Source organism: Bombyx mandarina, chromosome A1 (assembly GCF_030267445.1).
Source record: "Bombyx mandarina strain Sakado chromosome A1, ASM3026744v2".
Lineage (NCBI taxonomy): Eukaryota > Metazoa > Arthropoda > Insecta > Lepidoptera > Bombycidae > Bombyx > Bombyx mandarina.
In genome coordinates, this window is record NC_143234.1 from 4,995,826 (window position 1) to 5,019,183 (window position 23,358).

Genomic DNA, 23,358 nt, shown 5'->3' on the forward strand with positions numbered 1-23,358 from the left:
CGTCCCGCACCGCGCCCTCATTCCGCTTGCTCCCAAAAGTACGCTTGCGTACAGTGGAAAGTCTATCGTTATTAATCGTTAAGTTATTTGTTAGAATTGCTTGTGGACTTTATTGCCATTGCTATTTGTTGAGTGTTTGTTGATTTTTTATAAAACATACACTATGCCGTGACAAACTGGTGTAGTACTTAAAAGAAAGGGTAGAAAATTTGTGTACGATGTATATTGCTTCATTATAAAAACAGGGGAAGAATGATATGGAAAAATTAAAACAGACTTCGGAAGCAACAAAAACATCAGTGAGTACTGTTAGGTGCATTATTAACGAAGCTAAAGGCTCTGGCTTGCTCGCCGTGTTTCGGACTCCGGGTAAGAAAAGATCAGGGAAGAAGAAAGTTACCGGAATGGATAGTTTCGTTCAATCTGTAATAAAAAGATGTAATCATAATAACTACATAACAAGCAGCGAAACTCCGTACCGTAGAAAGGCTTCGAAAAATTTAAAGAAGATATAAATTTTAATGGCTCGGAATGAAGCTTACGACGAATTATGAAAGAGCTAGGCTTCAGATGGAAGAAAAGAACAGAAAATAATCGGAAGCTGGTAATTGAAAAAAGTAACATTCGATTACTACGAATCGGATATCTTCAAAAAATAATTAATTATAGACAAAAAAGAAGACCGAATCGACCGAGTTGTAAACTACGCCGATGAGCCCTATGTCGACTCATCACGATGATAGCGACTCGGGTGATGAAAACAGTGATGATGATGATGGTCAAGATTATGATAACGAAAAAAAAATTACAAATACCAGCTTCGCTTCAACTGAACCAAGACCTGGCAACAGCTCTAGTTTTGACTTAATAGAAGGAATATCTATTTTACCCCAAGATTAAATTATTACAATTATTAACCTATATGTTTTGTTGACGTTCTAATAAATATATAAATAAATACATATGTTGATTTTAATAATTTAATAGCATTATGACGCAGAGTAAGTAATGTTTTTGCACGTGAGTGTACCATGCGCAAACTTACCCCCACTACGTCAACAAATGCTCAAGAAGTTTGCCGGTTATTATATCTTTAAAGACCTTTCAGTTGAGTCACCGCACTAGTTCGGTCACGACTTATCTTTATCGAATCGATTGACAACCGATACAGGAGTTTCGATATTTTATCTTAAATCTCCGATGCTTCTCGCAGATCCCGAATCGATTTTTTACTAAGCTATCTAAGCTGTCTGGTATCGTTTTTTCTTCTTCGGGTGTACGTTACTTCGCAAAAAGCAATTGACAAAATACATAACACTTTTTCTCTAAGTAATCGTATCGTCTTATCGTTATTTGTTACTACAAACATTTAACGTATATAAAACGTAGGAGGTGTTTTTTTTTTGTTAGAACATTATTTAAAAAAAGCGAATGAAATGTTATATATGTACGTGTATGTATATGTTTACGTTATTTATGTGTGTATGTATATATGTAGTCTGATATATTATGTATTAGTGTTTTTTTTTTATTATTGTTATTGTTATTGTTTAGATTGTAAATTGATTAGATTGTATTCTTCTACCCACTCATTTAAAGCTTTCCTTCGTTAAGAACGGTTAGCTGGTAGCGAAAACTCAATTGTTGAATTAAGCTCGCCATTTTTATAACTTATCTCAATTACTGTTATATTAACTGTGTGTTCAAGAAAGAATAAAGAGAAACGTTTTAAAATTGCGAACTGAGAAAATATTTTCAAAACACCTACAACGCATTTATTATTTATTAGGAATCTGGAATGTTAAATTTTTCTTTTGGGATTTTTACTTAAGAGTAATAAAGCGCCCGGCACGTCTAAAAAAGTTAGCGTGTTTTAATAATTTCTTCTAATTTTTTTTTGGATTGAGAATTTTTATTAATACAATGTGTCAATGGTACTGACCTATACTGAAAATCGAATTAATGAAACCTATAATTTGATTTGAATACATCATTGAAATCAAATTGTCTCTGCCTCCGGAGATCAACGTAATAACAAGTGACAGATAAACGGAAAACCAGTGTACGATATTTATTATGTATTTATATAGTATAGCAGAATACAGAGAGATATTATCGGATCGGATAAAAAAAAGTGTCTTGTTTCTTCTTCTTCCTTCATAAAGAACGAAATCTTTTTAATATCTAAATTTTTCGTAAAACTTTTGTTACTAGAGGTCCCGTAGTAGTCGAAATTCGACTATAATTAATTGTAATTGTAAATTTGTACACACTATTATGATTGTATTTAATACTTCTATAATCACAAATTTCGCCAAGGCTACACTATAAAAAATATTAATAAAGACAAACAATATTTAATCTATTCTCAATATGACCACAGACGTCAAGAACAAAAGTTTGAAAATAAATAGTATGAATGCGTGTGTGCGTCAAATACATGGTATGCAGTGTGTGTAATGTTTTCTTTATTGATTTAATGTATCTTTTATGCATTATTAAAAAAAATTAGCATTGTGCACTTCTTCTCTATATTCTCTATAAGTGTGGAAAATTTCATACTCCTCCGTCCGCGCAATTTTCGTAAAAAGGGATACAAAGTTTTTGCTTCACGTATTAATATATTTATAGATATTTAATACTTTTCTTCGACAAGAAATTCAACTGTAATTGTGTTATTATTCAATATTGTATTTATTTTTATTGAAAGCACTTCAAAGCAATTATGGAGGGTATTTATAGCTTGCTAGTGTTATTGAAGCTTTTAGATTAATTAATTTACCGTGGTACTCTCATATTTATGGTTCAGTTACGTAATTGTTGTTTGTCAAAACTTGTAAATAGAAGACGTGTCCAGATCGATGACTTTATAACTACGCATTGCTCTAGTGCAATAAGCATGTGGTGGTAGCAGCCATCATACAACACAAGATATTTGACAGACGCCTGAATCTCGCTTACGACATTTTCAAGATAAGCTTGAATACAAGTTTAGAACAACAACATTAGAACATTAGGACCGTCGCGTCGGTCTACCAAGCAATAATATCACCCGCTCGGAGGAAGATCTTCCCTTGGTCGTTATTCCCATTAAGCACAAAAACACAAACTACATATGAGCTTAATATGATACTTCAGTAATAATTCCTTCTAAGTTTGTATTGATATCCTAAATAGAATACTTATTTTACTAAAGGAACATGTGTAAAATCTAAAATAAATATTACATAGCAGAATTCTGACAAAGTATATAAAAGCCCATCGCTCCCTCACGGCCCTCCGCAAAAGGTAAATGGAGCGCATAATAAGATTTTCCATGTATTACGGGAATCGTCAGGTCTACGAACTCACCGTGAAATCGAAGGGCACGACCGACATCAAATATAAATTACTGATGACCTCATAGATTTTTCTGTACCTTAAAATATAGAAGAATAAATAAATCCCAACTCAAATTCGGATAATTTCTTAGGTTAGACACGTAAACATACAGTGTAAGGAAATATGGATTTTAAATTTAAATAACACTAAGAAAGTCCAAAGGTTTGTTCATGGAATTCGATCGTATTTCTTCCTACTTTCCATTGGAACTGTAGTAGTGAATAGTGAATTGTAATTTAATCACTTGAATGTTACGTGTTACGGTAATAGTAAAAGCGAATGCTGTAGGTACTGAAGGTACTCTGCAATGGAATATTAGCATCATTACTCTTAGATTTAGCGTTCTAATTTTTTTAGATATTTTTTATGATCATAATTCAAACTATTTTCGTGACTTAATAAAAGTGGGAAAAGTAGCTTTAATTCGAGCTCCGACTTCTAAAAACCGAAGAAAATATTAGATATGATCATAATTACTAGAGGTCCCGCAGTAGTCGAAATTCGACTATAATTAATTGGAATTATATAATAAGTTTATACACTATTATGATTGTATTTTATACTTCTATAATCACAAATTTCGCCAAGACTACACTATAAACAATATTAAGAAAGACAAAAAATATTTAATATTCTCTCTATAAATTATTCTCAATTTGATAACAGACGTCAAGAACAAAATTTGATAGTCCTCCGTCCGCGCAATTTTCGTAAAGAGGGATACAAAGTTTTTGCTTCACATATTAATCATAATTATAAAGGAGGTGTACGCCTAAACAATAAAAAAAGTTTTAGAAGATAGAACAATATAAGTATACTACCTCAACATGAACGGAAATCAATATTCGTTTACTTCTTATCGTTTTTAAGGAAATTAGTATTTTCGTCAATTGAAAGCAAATAAAGAGAATTCACCTCAATAGGTTCTTGACGGATAGGAAAGTTGACCTCACGCGTTACTAGTTTTTAATTTTTGTTACATTGCGTTTGGTTCATATGGCATGGTGATGGTTATATTTAGAACAACAACAATAATAATATAATATTAATTCGTCGTGGCCTAACGGATAAGACGTCCGGTGCATTCGTGTTGAGCGATGCACCGGTGTTCGAATCTCAGGCGGGTACCAATTTTTCTAATTAAATACGTACTCAACAAATGTTCACGATTGACTTCCACGGTGAAGGAATAACATCGTGTAATAAAAATCAAACCCGCAAAAATATAATTTGCGCAAGACATTAGAACTTATACCTCAAGGTGGGTTACGCATTTACGTTGTAGATGTCTATGGGCTCCTGTGACCACTTAACACCAGGTGAGCTGTGAGCTCGTCCACCCATCTAAGCAATAAAAAAAGAAATATAGTAACGACCTGTAGCTAATGCGCTCTAAATCGGCTACACAAGAAACTGAAACGCGAACAAAACAAAATTATTGCAAAGTAATTGTTTATTCTTTTGTTTTTACAGATAGATCCAAACACAGCATTTTTGCGAGCAGCACGCGCCGGTCAGCTCGACACAGTAATTGAGCTCCTCGATTCGGGCGCTGTCAAAGATATCAACACATGTAATACGGTGAGTTTTAGCTAAGGTCATATATTTTGTACCTTGTGACAAGGCACTAGAATAGTGCAATCGCACTTAATAACTGACAGTCCTGGCATGGCCAAAACCGTTTTTTTTTTTCTTTTGCCCTTGTAGGCAAATGAGCATACGGCCTGATGGTGAGTGGTTACCGTCGGCCATGGACTCCAGCGATGCCAGGGGCAGAGCCAAGCCGCTGCCTACAATTAAGTACTCTCCACAAGCCCCGTTTGAAGAAGGGAAACACCGTGGATGGGAACTCATTCCAAAGCCGGATGGTACGTGCCAAAAAAGATATCTGGAAACGCACTGTCGATGTACGTAGTGGCTCCAGGTAGTATGGATGAATTCAACTCCGGTGGCGGGCGGTGCGATGGTAAAAACGAGACAATGGTATCATCTCAAACAATTCCTCAGAGCACTCTACACGGAACATACAATACAAAATACAGAGGGAACTGAAGTCCCTCCGCAGACTCAGAGGTCATGACGTAAGATCATTACAGTATATCACTGTCAGCCATCTCCCTGTTAATAACTAAAGATTTGAAAATTACGGCATCGGTGGCTTGTCTGTCCATCATCATTGGAAGAAAGATTGTGAAGAAAAGCGATCTCGAAAAAGGAAAATAATTGGGATTGGAATTCCTAATTTAAATTATTTTACACTTCGGTTTTGACCATTGCGACTTTGAACCTTGGCAGTAATCTGATGCATATAGAACTTCCTCAATGAAGACCGTTGCGATACACAGGCAACATAATGCAACCTATATATTACGGTTCCTAGTACCTACGCATAACTATTCGTGCGATACAATCAACTCCGTAGAGATTATAAGTAAAACGTTTGAAACCAACAGAGATTTGAGAAGGCTTACGGTAAATGCTTTGTGCGTTTGAGTCAAGCGGAGCGTTTAGTTAGAATTTCCGAGTGGTTTTGAAATCAAGATCTTTAACGACCAGCTTTGTTATTCTAGTGTTTTTTTTTTCTTCTGTTTAATATTCTTGAGAAAATTTAGTATAATTAGAATAATTTAGTCGACGACAATTTATTTGTACACAACACAATTGTCAGCTGGTACTACTGGTGGTAGGACCTCTTGTGAGTCCGCACGGGTAGGTACCATCACCCTTTCTAGTTCCGCTGTGAAGCAGTAATGTGTTTCGGTTTGAAGGGTGGGGCAGCCGTTGTAACTATACTTGAGACCTTAGAACCAAGGTGGGTGGCGCATTTACGTTGTAGATGTCACCTTAAACCAACCACTTAACACTAGGTGAGCTGTGAGCTCGTCCACCCATCTAAGCAATAAAAAAAATTTGACGAGCGCTGTTGAGCGTCTTCTTGATCTTATCCCTCATTATGTGGAGTCGGAGCAACATGCGTTCTTATCATGCTGCATAGGGATTTGGCTTGAGTTTCACCAACGGATGCATGTCTGATATCAATCCTACTTGCGTTTTTTTTATACAGGAATTTGGCTCCAACGCCTTTGGCATTGATTTTGCTAATGGCAAAGTATGTACGAAAATGACAGGTGTTTAGAGAAAAAAAAATACTAAACACAAATAAATTAGATCCATTTTTCCATACGCGAATCTGTGATTTTAAGAAAACCACAAACAAATATATTTTAGACTAGCTACTTTATCTATATCTCCAGCAGTGTATTCCTTGCATGATGCATTACGGCGTGACTTTGTTTCTACGATTGGTGTTTCTTTTGTTTACAATATTCGCTTTTCGTTCTATGATTTTCATTTTACTATTATATAAACATTTACACAAATATATAGATTTTCAAATAGGAAAAAAAAAACATATTCTACGTGCTCTCGGAAGTACGAGGTGATGATAAACTTGGGACGTATCATGCTACAACACATCAGGTCGGGGTAGCAAAATTCCGATATCAGAAAATGTTCACGATTGACTTCCACGGTAAAGGAATAACATCGTGTAATAAAAATCTAACCCGCAAAATTATAATTTGCGTAATTACTGGTGGTAGGACTTCTTGTGAATAGGTACGCGCGGGTAGGTACTAGCACCCTGCCTATTTCTGCCGTGATGCGTTTCGGTTTGAAGGGTGGGGCAGCCGTTGTAACTATACTTGAGACCTTAGAACTTATATCTCATGGTGGGTGGCGCATTTACGTTGTAGATTCTATATTCAATTATTAATTATTATGTGGAACGACGTCACTCAGGTCGTGGAATGCGGTACGTATGCCACTCTACTCTTTAAAAGTACAAACCAAACAAGAATATATTAGTAATGTGCTTAAAACTAGATAAAGTACGGTTTACGATGTATAACAAAAAAAATTGTATCATTGTGAAGCCGATGTGATTCTGAAAAAATTAATATGCGTATAGTAAAAACCTCACAACACTGTCGTAGTGTTATTTGCGAGGCGAACTTGACCTTGACGCTACGTTTCGCCTCGCTGGCTTCAGGATCGATACCCAGGATAATACCGTGCGATAGAGGAAAAATTTATATCCTTATTAACGTTCCATATAATACAGCTCCAACCTAGGATTTCGTTATGCGCTTTGAGTAACGGAAAGAAAAAGATTCAAGGCAAGAACGAAGAAACACTCAGATCCCAAATGCTAAATATCTTCTATCAAATAACAACAGGCCGGACTATTCAATGACCGCTAGGCCAACAATACTAGATTTAATATGTAGATTTTTGATATTTAGCAAGATCGAACTAATCTTACACCACTAAATTATACTCAACAAAACTAAACACTATTTTTTATTTGGAAGTGATGTAGTTTGCGATCTTATAGCTTATAAGTTAAATTAGCATATTGCATATTGAGCGATTTAAAATAGTCTTCTATTTTTTACTGTCAAGCGAATCACTTGAGTTGTCACCGCTGTTTTCTTAATAATTATTTTAAAAGCCTTCGTTATTTGATGATGTGATAAGGACTATAACGCAATGATTGTGGTGTGCAATCGTCTTGAAACAGAATACTGGCTACGGACTGATGCGTTGCTCGACGCACAGGTAATGACACAGCAGAGTATTGGTGAGCATATCTTTGCGGCGTCCTCTAGACGGCTTTCAAGAAGCTCCCCAACCGAAGTAGCTGGCGGTCCGTTGCTCGACTGAGTTTTGTCTCAAGCTAGGTTTAATATCGAGTTTTTTGGCGTTATTCGTCGACATCTTAATGTTGTTCTAAGTACCGTTTATGTTTCTGTAAAAATATCTTTAAATTGGTACGTTACATTTCCCCCGAATGAATTAATAGTATCAGATCTTAAATCAGGTACACAGGTTCGAGGTATAAGGTAATCAAAATTTTCCGTATAGACCAACAATTGTACATTAAGCAGTTGATATAAGATCTGAAGAAGACTGAAACCAGTAATTCATTCATTTTCCAAAAAAGTAAGTTTTAATTACTGTCACTGTGGAGGGCAATGATAATAATCGAAGAGAGCAACGCTGTCGTCATTATTAAAAAAAAACAACGCTGCAATTGTACCGCCATGCATATATGTACACAATAATATATGTCGTTGAACAAAAACTGAAAAATGATGTTGTGAAATGTTCAGAGCATTTGGAACTGTAGATGCAATACCGGACGAATGCGTTGTTGATTTTATTTTAATACAAAATTTTTTTTTCAGAATGGACTGAATGCTCTTCATCTAGCAGCGAAAGATGGTCACATATCAGTGGTCGAGGAGCTGCTCAAACGGGGCGCCACCGTTGACGCTGCTACTAAAAAAGGTAATTTCTTCTTCTTCTGGTTGGAAAGCAGGAGTGATTGGAGGCGCACATAGGAAGAACAGTGATTAGCCCACTGAGTTTCACGCCGGATCTCCTCAGTGACTCGCGATTCCGATCCGGTGGTAGATTCTGAGAAGCACTGCTCTGGCTAGGGGTAGGGTTAGCAAATTCTCTCAAGTTGAGCCCGTGAGCTCACCTACCCGTCCGGGAGTAGCTGGAATAGCTTCTTAGGCTACCAGGTAATAGGTAGGGAAGAAAAAAAAAACAATGATAGCGTCACTAGTGATTTGTCGCGGTGACACTAGTAGCTGAAGTCGAGAACACAATTATGTTTTTCCCTCCTGGCCTTTGCTCGCCCACCCGTCGTAGTGACACTGGAGACCATTCGGGCTACCAGTAATCTTCTTCCTGCTAAAAACAATTATATTGGGTATCTTACCTCTGTCTCGTCTCTAAGGATGTTTATAATACTCACTACTAGTGGTGTAAACACAGTAAATGACTTTATAGACTTTAAATAGATATTTTTTATTACTAAAGTTCAATGGGTGATTGTGACTAGTTTCGCCCCGCGGCGTCACCCGCGGTAAGGCAACAACCGCGGGTAACATCGCGGGACTCTGTTATCAATAATAAAATTTAATGTTTCCGAAGTGAAGCGAGGGCGGGCCGTTAGGAATTAATATATTTAAAAAAATTACAGGCAACACAGCCCTACACATAGCATGTCTCGCGGGGCAGGAGGCGGTGGCGAAAGCCCTTCTCGGGGCCGGGGCGAAGGCCGACGCCCAATCCGCAGCAGGCTTCACACCTCTCTACATGGCTGCACAAGAGAATCATGCTGGATGCGTCAAGATGCTGCTTGCCGCTGGAGCCAGTCAAACTCTCGCTACAGAAGTAAATAAACAAATACTTTATATCGTTCATCCAGAAAATAATTGTGACTGCAACATCGTTTAAATAGGGGATTGTTTATTTTTATAGGGTATAGAAATTTATCTCGAAGATGTAAACGTTCGTAAAGCTGTATTTGATTTTTTGTTTTGTGCCCTATGTAAAATGATTCAAAATCAATTGACGCGCGACCCGCAGTCTCAAGGGATCCCAGAGAGAATGAAGCTGTTTTTTGGCACTTAACTGTATTCTAGCGTAAAGTTGTAATACGATTTGTAAGCCCGCTCGGATAGGTACCATCATCCGAACTATTTCTGCTGTGAAGCGTGTGGTACGCATTGAAGGATGTGACATCCGTCGTACGACGTGATTGAGATTTCGACCTCATGTCTCAGCCTTTTTATTTATTGCTTAGATGGGTGGACGAGCTCACGATCCCCTGGTGTTTATTGGTTAGCGGAGACCAGAGACATGTATAACGTAAATGCCGTCACCTCCCTTGAGATATGAGTTCTAAGGTTTCATTTTTTTTTTGGCTAGATGGGATGGGAAGGTAGATGGGAATGCTCACGTTGTGACGTCTATACTCCGGATACCACTTAACGTACCAAAAATGCCCAGAGCACAGCTCAGCCGTTGCCTGCTGTTAAAAACTGCGCCATATATGCAATGGACAAGTTTTTATGGTACTATTGTTATTAATTTGCAGGATGGTTTCACGCCATTAGCAGTGGCCATGCAGCAAGGACACGACAGGGTAGTCGCGGAACTACTGGAATCCGACACAAGGGGCAAGGTTCGATTGCCGGCGTTACACATCGCGGCCAAGAAAAATGACGTGAAAGCGGCAACTCTGCTGTTAGAGGTGAGAGTACTCTACGTTAGGAGTATAATTGGATCTACTTTTATGTTTGCTTCTATAAGTAGAAAGTAGATATGGTCACCGCTAGAAAAATATGTAGCATGGGATAATAAAAAAAAAATTAACAATTTTTATATACAGTAGATCATATTATTATAATATATTAGAATTGGCTATAATTTTAAATTAAATTAAAGTGAATTATTTAATGATTAGACGTCCGTACTAAATGCGTTGTAATGTACAGGATAATGATCAGTCCTTTCGCTATAAGAGTGCATCCACTTATACTTTGTAAAAAAAAAAGAACGGCAATCTCTTTTTTTTGTGAAACATTCTTTAGTACTACTGTGATTTAAAAAAAATGATGAAACGAGAAAGCGATACCAAAAAAAAGATAAACGTTTATGTCTATAGGATAAATACTATTCTATCTCATTCTTTCGCAAGTTTTAGCTTCTGAATTGTCCCATAAGTTAGTATTATTTATTGCCCCTAGTCAGTAGACGTAACGCGCGAGTCTCGTAATTTAAGTGCGTGCGCGTGCGTTGTTGCGTGTGCGTGCGTGTGAGTATGCATGTGTGTGTGTAACAAATAAGTGTTTTGTTAAAGAACGAGCACAACCCGGACGCGTGCTCCAAGTCGGGGTTCACGCCGCTGCACATCGCGGCGCACTACGGGAACGCGGGCGTGGCGCGCGCGCTGCTGGCCGCCGGCGCGGACCCCGCGCGCGCCGCCAAGCACGCCATCACGCCGCTGCACGTGGCCAGCAAGTGGGGCCAGCTCGCCATGCTCGACCTGCTGCTCGAACACGGTACGTACGCTACTACTAGGGGGGCGTCCATTAATTACGTGAGGGGTTTTTGAGATTTTTTAACCCCCTCTACCCCCTTGGTGAGATATCGTAAGATTTTTCTCAACACCCTACCCCCCTCCTTCTCTCGCGAGATTCTTCAAATTTTCTATTTGGACTGTAAACGTGTTGAATTATTGAGAAAAAACTTGCTCTCTTACTTTTATTGAAGACTAGCAAAGACTAGTATTTGTGAATATTACCGTAATTTAAAATCACAATCATAAAATTAACTAATGAATATCAAACAAAAATTAAGAAAAGATTTATTCTAATTCAGTCCATGAAGACTCGTGCACGGCCTCAAGAGTGACTACTGGAACCAATATATCCAAGTGTTTTTCAACACACTGTTTTACATCGTTTTCTGCGAGAACATTGAGATTTGGAAAGATTTAGCTTGATCCCTCCCCCCTAGAACACCTCACGTAATTAATGGACACCCCCTAGGCTCCGGCTAGAGCTGATGTTAGAAAAGTCTCCCAGACTGAGCCCTGTGACTAGACATCCGGTGAAGCTAGCATAGCCCCCCGAGTAAAAATGAGGCGTATTTACGCTACCAGGTTTTCACTTTAAAGTAGGGCGCCCTGGTACGAGCAAAAAATACTTATTGTGCTGAAGTCAGATGGTCAAAATATTTGAACACTCACATGAAAATATTGCATAGGAAAATGATTTATATCGTATTAGGAATAAAAAACACAATCGTATTTGTGAATTAAAAAAAACTTTAAACTTCAAAGTATTTTTTTATACGATTTTGCTCCTTATCCCTCATAGAATACGGGTTGAATTCCTATGCAAGTCTAATCAAATTTGAGACACCGAGGCGGCATCTCAAGCAGTACGTACGCGTATGGGGTTCAGGGCGTTGACGCACTTGACTCGCAGGGAGTGGGTGGCCGAACCCGAGTATTTCCGATGAAAGCCGAATGCATGAACCGAAAATTTAATGCACATGCTATCCGATCGGCTCGGGAACTTGTCAATCAAATAAGCTGACATATTTTTTTTTTTATTGCTTAGATGGATGGACGAGCTCACAGCCCACCCGATGTTAAGTAGTTACTGGAGCCCATAGACATCTACAACGTAAACGCGCCACCCACCTTGAGATATAAGTTCTGAGGTCTCAGTATAGTTACAACGGCTACCCCACCCTTCGAACCGAAACGCATTACTGCTTCACGGCGGAAATAGGCGGGGTGGTGATACCTACCCGTGCGGACTCCCAAGAGGTCCTACCACCAGTGATAAATAATTGAAGCAAAATTAGGAGCATAATTGCGTAAACATGCATTTCATAAAAAATTGATACTTAAAAATCTTTGATACTAACTAACAAATACTTTCAAGTATTTTTAAAACCTGGTTTTTGACCCTGGTATTTTTACCTACTCGTACTTAGAAGCCCTGGTTCAGTTTTGCAAGTACGTCTCATCACTACCCCCAAGGTTACTAACAGTAGGTAGACAAAAAAAACTGCATAACTGTCATATCTAGCTAGCTAGCGAAATAAAAGAAGAGAAATAATATGTATTGTAATTGGTTATAAAGTAGTTATAGACACTAATATTTGCCCAGCGATCGAAGTTGCACTATAGTCACCGTCGAGGAAGGGTTTACTAAGGTATTCATTTATCGGATTAAAATTTCACATATTCTCTTAAGTGTGGTAAATGCTTCCGCAATTATTTTTCATTAATATCTCTAAAGTTCTTCAATAGTACTAAACAAACAAGAGACAAATGCACTTAATTGTTTTGTGTGTACAATCAGAGGTCTATACACCGTTATTTTTTAACTAGTACAAAAATTTTAAGGACATATTAGGGAAGACATTATTATTATATATGTGACGGAAGAATCTCATAATACCTTTAAATAGCAAAGTTATTATCATTTGTTTATTGTAAAAAATCTCACTGAAATCATGGACATATTAATTTACAATCCATTCATTAGTTCATTGAACTTCATTGATAGTATTCCATCCTACTCATTCGCATTCGTACTGTCGCACTTGTGACGTAGGTAGCCTTAGACAATAAAATGAAACAAAAGAACATGTGATGTAGTTACCTACTTTATTTAATTTTCTAAATTCTAACCTCTCCTTCATATTCATCCGGGCTTAGGACCGGCAAAATTACCTTTAATACGTATGTGATTAGAAAACAATAAACAAATATCAAAATAAAATAAGGTATTCTGTACTAAAAGAAAAGAGAAATTTTGGCATATTAATGAAGTTAGAATCAGGTGCTATTTACAATAATTATTTACATAGGTATTATTTCCTAAATTTACAAGTATTTCAATTGTCCTTCGAAATGTCCACCACTATTGTCAATACACAGACGGGCTCGTTTCATTAAATTGTTTTTAACGAGAGAAGTACGCTTCTCTGTCTTTTCACTTCGTGAATAGCGTCCACTATGCGCTGTTTTGATCATTCGAGCCTAATTGGCTCGCTTCTGTACACACGTCTCTTAATTTCACTCCACAAAAAGAAGTCCATGGGCGTTAATTCTTGAGATTTCCTGTAGTGATATGGATGTAATCCAGCCTTATTAACAATCTTCCAGGCACAGGACTGCCTGATGTTAAACCGTCGATCAGCGTCATTTGCACTCCGCCGGGGATCCTCTTCAAAATACGCTAGTACATCGTCGTACAGATTTTGTTACAACGCCGGTCTTCCTCGTTCTTGATTATGTGACCGTGCGTGGAATGAACCGTGATCAAGTAAACGCTGGTAAGCATTTACCACGGTTCGCACATTTGGCTGTCGAGCGTTCGGGTGTCTTCCCTGTACATACGTACAGCTGCACTCGCGTTTTCTCCACTCAAAAAGTACGCACGAAGCATAGCTACATACTCCCGTGATGTGAACTGATAAGCCATCGTGTCAGGGAAAACTTAAACAAATAACTTTTGCAACGAAAAAAAGCATACGCACACTTCCGCTAACAATTTAGCACTGTTTTTGTCGTTGTTGCGTCGGGGCGCGGCGCGGGCGCAGAGGGACAAGGGGTGGCGGGCTTCGACTTGAGTTTCCCGGAATTTATCAATGGCGCAGCGCCCCGTAAGTACCCAAACCCCGCCGCACGTACCTACTATCGGTCATTGATTGATTTTTTTTAAAGTTATTTAGCATTTACCAATTATTACGTATTTTTGTGGACAGTTTTGAGACTTAGTGTTTTTTATTTTTTAACTACACAAATATGATTAGTTAAAGATACTTAGAGCCCAGTTAAATTTTTTGTACTAATTAAAAAATAGGGGTGTATAATGGATACATATCGACGCTTGAAAGGCAAACGTGACTAAGCGACAATAACTGCTTTGTACATAAATGATAGGCAATAACCATATTCGATGCGCAAAACAAAATATATTTCTAGGTCTATTAAAATCATTTCAATCCTACAGATTCGTTAGAATATTATTTTTTTCAGAGATTTCAACTTTAAATTAGTCTAATGTAAAGTTCACGCATTGAGGCTTAGTCACGTTTGCCTTTCAAGCGTCGATATATGTATAAAGAGTATGGGCGTGTGATGCGTAGAGAGAAGATGCCTGTGACTAGGAGATGTATGGAAATGGAAGTGCAAGGTAAAGGGGGAAGAGGTCGACCGAAGAAGACATGATGGAGTGTGTGAATGACGATATGAGAGAGAAAGAGAGAGTGAATGTTGAGATGACGGCTGATAGAAGAGAAAAATTAGCTGTGCCGACCCCAACTAGTAGGATAAGGTGGAGAAAAAGAAGAAGAAGATATATAATAGATACACTTTTGAATTATAGGCGCGAATATAGCAGCAGTGACCCGCGACGGTCTGACCCCGCTACATTGCGCGGCGCGATCCGGACACAGCAATGTAGTGTCGCGGTTGCTGCAACACGGTGCGCCGATCACCAGCAAGACTAAGGTAGACAGTAATATAATTTTATATTATTTAACGAGTTCTTTCCACGAACTTTATTTTTTATTTAAAAACTGATATTTGAGTGCTACTGCCGCGACCTCAAGCTCACTGCAGTTAACATGTTAGGATCAGCTAAATTTATCTTCCCACTTTCTAATTAATGTTTTGGCGTTACCACTGAAATGCTATCTAAAATCTAAAATCTTCTATTCTGTTTTTAAGGGACAATCTTACTCACCATTGTTTCTTTGTTGCTTTCAAACCAGATTAATAAGAATTAAAAAATACAAAAATACACACAATCCTTATTGATCGAGCTATTTAAGCCAAAGTAATAAAATTATTGTATCGCCCCTGATACGTGTGCTGATTTTTCAAGTTTGTCCGACGTTAGTGAAAATTATATTGAAATATGTAATTCGTTACGTAAATAGATACTTTTTTTTTTATTGCTTAGATGGGTGGACGAGCTCACAGCCCACCTGATATTAAGTGGTTACTGGAGCCCATAGACATCCACAACGTAAATGCGCCACCCACCTTGAGATATAAGTTCTAAGGTCTCAAGTTTAGTTACAACGGCTGCCCCACCCTTCAAACCGAAACGCATTACTGCTTCACGGCAGAAATAGGCAGGGTGGTGGTACCTAACCGCGCGGACTAACAAGAGGTTTTACCACCAGTAAAAAGGACAGGAAGGTATGCAGGACATTTAAATAAACAAAATTGATAATTTAAATTACAGAATGGACTGACTCCTCTCCACATGTCCGTGCAAGGCGAACACGTGGAGACGGCCAAAGTACTTCTGACAGAGGGCGCGCCCATCGATGACGTCACGGTCGATTACCTCACCGCACTGCATGTCGCGGCTCATTGTGGACACGTCAAGGTAATTTCGATCTTATAATAAGTGATGCAGAGACTAAAATTACTCAAAGATAAACATTCAATTCGAGACGAATGCGGTCGAAGCCTTAATTATATTCTGTAGCAGTTGTCTTCTTACTCTTCAAACTGCAACGCGGACTGCTTTGTGCCAGAAATAAGCAGGATACTTGTATTTAACTCAAAGTTAATCTAAACAGATTACTCTCTCTCGATTCACGATTGCAAAGGGAATCCCAGAGTATTATGTATCTATTAAAAGATAGTAATAATGAGTGTAGCGATAATTCCTAAATGGTTGGTTTATTTGTCTTATATGACTTTCAGGTGGCTAAACTATTGTTAGATAGAAACGCGGATGCGAACGCACGAGCGCTGAACGGGTTCACGCCCCTCCACATCGCTTGCAAGAAGAACAGACTCAAAGTCGTCGAGTTGCTTCTTAAATATGGCGCCAGTAAGTTGATAATATAATGCTGCATTAGTCTATGAAAGAAGAAAAACAATTTTTGATCGCGGCTGTACGTGACTTCAACAATTGCTTGTGCTTAGTGTAGTCTCTGGCGTCATTAAAAAACATGACTCTTTGCTGATTGCTTGATTAATTCGCAGAAGAATAAGGCAGTATTGTGTTGTCTATTGTTCAATAAATGCACCCAATAATTACGCAAACTATTATTTTTATATGAAACCAGCTGACCCGGCAGATTTCTTAGTGCCTTAATCGATAAATAAAAGACCTAAACTTTTGTATAAAATAAACTTAAAACAAACAAAAGGAATCTGTCCGACGGGGGACACATCGAAGGAAAAACAAAATTGTTATTTTTATTTAATTCCGAGCATTTTAATATTTATCTACCTTTTAAACCTTCTCTGGACTTCCACAAATAATTCAAGATCAAAATTAGCCAAATCGGTCCAGTCGTTCTCGAGTTTTAGCGAGACTAACGAACAGCAACTCATTTTTATGTATATAGATATCGAACTAGGTGTATTTTTTATTTATTGCTTAGATGGGTGGACGAGCTCACAGCCCACCTGAGACTCACAAGAGGTCCTACCACCAGTAAACCTACCTTTATATTATATTGTAACCTACCTTTATTTTAGTATAGTACGGCTGCCCCACCCTTGAAACCGAAACGCATTGCTGCTTCAAGGCAGAAATAGGTGGTGGTATATCAGACATCCGGGTGCGTGTAACTTCCGCTTGTTGCAGGTAAATCGGCGACTACAGAGTCGGGCCTGACGCCCCTCCACGTGGCGTCGTTCATGGGCTGCATGAACATAGCGCTGGTGCTCATAGGGGCGGGCGCGGACGCCGACGCCGCCACGGCCCGCGGGGAGACGCCGCTGCACCTGGCCGCCAGGGCGCACCAGACCGACCTGGTGCGGGTGCTCCTCAGGAATAACGCTAAGGTGCACTATCATAATAATACAGTTCATTTATCTTTATCATAACTTTTTTTTAATTTCTTTTAGTGAAGGTGACAAATCCAAATTATAGTGATATATAGGTCTCAGAGGTATTTTTATTCGATAAAACTATGGGTTAGTTACTTATATTTAATTTCGAATTCTAATCTTGTTATATACACAAACAATTTTCGATTCAAAACGGTAATTACAATAAGACGCGGGCGCACGCTACTCACACTTAAAACGGAAGCGTCCGGAACATAGATTATATATACACTTCTCTGTCAAAAGACGGACATAGATACTAAAAAATATGTATAGGGAGCGGGCATACGGCCCCGAGGGTAACGTACAGGTCGGTTTGCTATAAAATTGAATTTTTTTCGCTGTTGATGTAAAGACATTGAAGAAAATAAAAAATAGAGACTAAGTAGAAAAAATGTATTTAAATATTTTATCTGCCCGTTATATACAGATAAGGTGAAACATGTAACGCAGGTATTGTTAATTAAAATTAATTTAGAGGCTAAGAAACAAAGATTGAAAGACAATTCGAAATTTGGTATTGTCTTTTAATCCATCCGACACCTTGGACGGGTTACGGGAACACGTACACACGAGCGCGCACGTGCTGCAGGTGGACGCGCGCGCCCGCGAGGAGCAGAGCCCGCTGCACGTGGCGGCGCGGCTGGGGCACGCGGACATCGCGGCGCTGCTGCTGCAGCACGGCGCCGACGTGGCCGCCACCACCAAGGACCGGTACACGCCGCTGCACATCGCCGCTAAAGAAGGTTCGACAGCGCCGCGCCTTGTCTCGCTACATACGGCACCTCCATGCATGCTATATTTCGTACTCGTATACCATATATAGGTGGACGAGCTCACAGCCCACCTGGTGTTAAGTGGCTACTGGAGCCCATAGACATCTACAACGTAAACGCGCCACTCACCTTGAGATATAAGTTCTAAGGTCTCAAGTATAGTTACAACTGCTGCCCCGCCCTTCGAACCGAAACGCATTACTGCTTCACGGCAGAAATAGGCAAGGTGGTGGTACCCAGCCGCGCGGACTCACAAGAGGTCCTACCACCAGTAAAAAATGTGATGAAAAACCATGTGATTTATTAGTTAATTTTGAGCGACCTCTATCCGTTCCTCGATCGGCTCTTCAAGGTGGGTGGCGCATTTACGTTGTAGATGTCTATGGGCTCCAGTAACCACTTAACACCAGGTGGGCTATGAGCTCGTCCACCCATCTAAGCAATAAAAAAAAATCAAAAATATCGATGTAATTTGTGATATAATTCGACAGGCAAGGAAGAAGTAGCGGCTATACTCCTGGACAACAACGCGCCCATAGAAGCGGAGACGCGCAAAGGGTTCACGCCGCTCCACCTGGCGGCCAAGTACGGAGACATCGGCGTGGCGCGGCTGCTGCTGGCCCGCGGGGCGCAGCCCGACGCGCCCGGGAAGAGCCACATCACCCCCCTGCACATGGCCACCTACTACGGACACCCCGACATCGCCTTGCTGCTCTTGGATAAAGGTGCCGCCACAGTACATCCATAATAGACTTTTGCTTTATAAAGCACAAGTCCGGCCTCGCGTGGAGTACTGCTCCCATCTCTGGGCCGGGCTCCCAAATACCAGCTTCTTCCATTTGACTCCATACAGAGGAGGGCTGTTCGGATTGTCGATAATCCCATTCTCACGGATCGTTTGGAACCTGCGGAGGGTCTTCGGTTCCCTCTGTATTTTGTACCGTATGTTCCATGGGGAGTGCTCTGAGGAATTGCTTGAGATGATCCCCTCATCTCCTTTTTATCATCGCACCTCCCGCCATTGGAGCAGAGTTCATCTATGTATATCATCTGGAACCGCTGTGTTCATCCACAGCGCGTTTCCAGAGATCATTTATGCCACGTACCATCCGGCTTTGGAATGAGCTCCCCTCCACGGTGTTTCCCGAGTGCTATGACATTTCCTTCTTCAAACGAGGCTTATGAAGAGTATTAAGCGGTAGGCAGCGGCTTCTGTCCTTGGCATTGCTGGCGACTATGAGCGACGGTAACCACTCACCATCAGGTAGACCGTATGCTCGTCTACTCGGGCAATAAAAGAAACTTTTTGAAAATTGTTTCGAAAAACGATTATGGCTTATTGAACTCTGTCCGTTGAACATTGCATGGGCCCGGGCCAGAAATACCATCGATGAATATCTGTACAGGGTTTTTGGTAATACGATATGTTCTGGGCCAATATCAGATATAAGGAGGAAACTTAACACCGTCAACAACACACACAAACATTATCTTCGCTAATTTTTATACATCTTGCTCAACATAAGAACCGTGATTCTGAATACACGTACTAATACCTTTTGCCCTGCCACCTCTCCTGGTGAGAATATATTCAATTACCTTACCTTACCTTGTGTGTTTTTTCTTTCTCGTGCACAAAACCTGTCCTTTTTGTGTCGGAATATTGCATATCGCTTCATCAATTAATTTATGCGGTAGATACGTTTAACACGTTGAACGCTTTACGACTCACAGGTGGGCCTAGCGTACTATACCATTCGGGCCAAGCCAAAATCAGGGGATCGGTAATTTTTATCAACTTGAGATTTTCATCCTAAAATTTATAAAATGCGATAAATTGCACAGAAGATAGAAAAAAAAGCGACTTTAACCGTCTAGTTTTTATGATATTTTAAAAGGCCTTGATAAAAACCACAAGTTTCTATTGGATTAGAAAACCGTGTCGTTCGGTTTAGCTAAAGGGTCACGCGGCTGACGCGGCTTTAGAGAATAAACGCGTTTTGTTTGATAGCTGCAATCTGTGGCTGTGTTGTTATGATTTAAAAAGCTCTTACCCAATTTCCACACCGATGCACAAGGTACAATATAGCTAACTCAGTTATAAATGATCTATAGTTATACAATAGTTGTTGTTAATCATTAGGAATGAAATTTAAAAAAATTAAGATATTGAATGAATATGAATTAAAAAAACATAATAAAAAAATAAATTACTCAAATTATTCTTACAATAAAAGTACGAAGCGCGAATCCTTAATACTCTGTTCGGAGCAGTAAAATCGTAATATCGTAAGTTTAAAATGGCTGCAATCTGTGGCTTGTAGGAAGCGTTTACGTTGGAACCCTTAGGCGCATCACGGGTGACCCTGATTGCGAAAACGGTTCAGTAAGATACGGTTCACCGGTGACCACCGTGGCCTAAATGAAAACACTCGATTTTTCATGTGGCGTTCAACGTGTTAAAACTATCAAAAACTTATGCTATAATTGACTTTATACACGTAGTTACGCTTCACCAGACGAATGTACCGCATTTTGAAAGTAATTTATGGAAATAAACGTTCTATTGTTTTTTCCAATGACTTTTGTAACACAGGTTTTCCTAGCATAAAAGTCAGGGAATATTGTTATTGTATACCTCATAAAAAAGCCATGTATATTATACTAGTGTTAAGAATTCTTGTACGTGTTTGTATTTTAAGAGGCTTGAATAAATATTATTATTATTATTATTGTATGACTGTACGCTTAGTACGCTAGTGTTATTAAGCTAAATGCTAGTACTGATGTTTTTATAGGCGCATCTCCGCATTCGTTAGCCAAAAACGGTCACTCGGCTCTGCACATCGCCTGTCGGCACAACCACCCCGATATCGCCTTTGCACTTCTTGAACACGGTGAGTTTCCTAATATACTTTAAATGCCATAAAGCAATGGCTAATTTCCTATTGACACTATTTCTAATTGACGCTCATGTAAATAAAAATGTATATTGTAAGATTGAACATGATGTATATAAGCTTGAAGATATTGTCTATACTAATATTATAAAGAGGAAAGATTTGTTTGTTTGTTTGTTTCGAATAGGCTCCGAAACTACTGGACCGATTTGAAAAAATCTTTTTCCATTAGACGCCGACATTGTCCCTGATGAACATAGGCTACTTTTTTTTTTTTTTTAAATTTTTTTTTTTTTTGGTTTCATTTGTGTTTTAATGTTTCCGAAGCGAAGCGAGGGCGGGTCGCTAGTTATAGACTAAAGAGTATAAAGATATAGAGGAAAAACGCTTTTTCGTCGCTATCAAACCAAAATCTGCTACATATGTGCAAAAACTCTATTTTGAATTAACGAGTAAAAACATTTTCGTATAAAATTTTATATGAAGGTGAATTTTTAATGACTATATTATCAAATGAAAGCTATAGATAAATATTAAAGCTATAGACACATAATAGTTTTTTTTTTTATACAGTAGATAGGGCTGTGAACTATACGAAAAGGTCAAAAAGTAAAAATCTCAAAAAGTGCACATAGCTGAATATTGGTTTGACAACGACGTTTTGAAATTAATAATAATACTTGACGTAAAATAAGAAATCGTTGTCGAGTAAATCGGAATCAATTTTATTTTTATAATAAGAAAAACATGTTTTATATTCTGATAGGCTGTTAAACAGAAACAACATATACGAAATTTCTTGCGTTTCTTTTGCTTAGATGGGTGTACGGGCTCACAGCCCACTTAGCGTTAAGTGGTTACTGGTAAATGCGCCCTCCACCTTGCGATATAAAATCTAAGGTCTCAGTATAGTTACAATGGTGGTGGTACCTACCCGTGCGGACTCACAAGAGGTCCTAACACCGGTAAACATTTTTTAAAATGATTGTGTAACATATGACTTATTTGTAAGGTTTTGTTAATCGAAGGCCTCATATTCGTTTTGTAAGATTGTCAAAATCGAAAGTGGAGTACTGTGAGGAATTGTTTGAGCTCATCATCGCCCCACCAATTGGAGCAGAGGCCATCCCGCCATCTGGTACCGCTGCGTTGACGCATAACGTATTCTACGTACCGTACGGTTAGATGGATAGCTCCACGGTGCTTACTGCGCGCTAGGGCGTATCTTTGAAACGAGATTTCAAAACAGTCGTCACCGGTAAGCCATAGTTTGACTATGAAACTGTTGGAGATGAGCCAACGGCCTCCACTTTTTTAAATATTATTGCTTAGATTGGTGAATGAGCTCACAGCCCACCTGGTGTTAAGTGGTTACCGGAGCCCATAGACATCTACAACGTAAATGCTGTCACCCACGCTGAGATATGAGTTCTAAGGTCTCAGTACAGTTACAATCACAATTATAGTCACCATCAGATAGTTCGCAACACTGTTTGGTTATGAAGCCATAGATAATATAAGCATATTCTCTTCGTTCAGATGCCGATCCCGGGGTAAAATCGAAAGCCGGGTTCACGCCTCTACACATGGCGGCACAAGAGGGACACGAGGACTGCGTCGAGATGCTCATCGAGAGAGGAGCTGACGTTAATGTACCTGCAAATAATGGTAAACTATACAATCATCATAATCCAGTAGAGATTATTGAAAATTATTGTTACTAGTAGTCCCGCAGTAGTCGAAATTCGACTATAATTAATTGAAATCATAACTTTGAACATTATTAAGGTTCTATTGTCAAAGACCATTGTACTTCTTTATTCACAGATTTCACCAAGACCACACTATAGATAAATATATTAAAGATAAACAATTTTAATCTATTCTCAATTTGACCACAGACTTTAAGCAATAAGTAAAGTTTGACAATAACCAATGAGTATATATTATGTGTGTGTCAAATTCATGGTAGTGTGTGTAATGTTTTTTTTTTATTGATTTAATGTATTATTAATGAATTATTAAAAAAAAAAAATAACATTTTTCTCTC

General features: G+C 38.8%; 1 protein-coding gene across 3 annotated transcripts in view; it reads left to right on the forward strand.

Annotated features, from left to right (window-relative positions):
• The window catches only part of LOC114239543 (uncharacterized), a 150,242-nt gene that overhangs the window by 43,643 nt on the left and 83,241 nt on the right, over positions 1-23,358 (forward strand). For all 3 annotated transcript variants that reach the window (XM_089739444.1, XM_089739445.1, XM_089739446.1), the window contains exons 2-14: positions 4,855-4,962; positions 8,631-8,733; positions 9,437-9,630; positions 10,337-10,492; positions 11,102-11,303; positions 15,156-15,280; positions 16,023-16,169; positions 16,493-16,622; positions 17,388-17,587; positions 18,225-18,378; positions 18,900-19,133; positions 21,207-21,305; positions 22,848-22,976. In XM_089739444.1, coding sequence (XP_089595570.1) covers positions 4,855-4,962; positions 8,631-8,733; positions 9,437-9,630; positions 10,337-10,492; positions 11,102-11,303; positions 15,156-15,280; positions 16,023-16,169; positions 16,493-16,622; positions 17,388-17,587; positions 18,225-18,378; positions 18,900-19,133; positions 21,207-21,305; positions 22,848-22,976 — 1,981 coding nt within the window. The remainder of the gene's footprint in view (positions 1-4,854; positions 4,963-8,630; positions 8,734-9,436; positions 9,631-10,336; positions 10,493-11,101; positions 11,304-15,155; positions 15,281-16,022; positions 16,170-16,492; positions 16,623-17,387; positions 17,588-18,224; positions 18,379-18,899; positions 19,134-21,206; positions 21,306-22,847; positions 22,977-23,358) is intronic.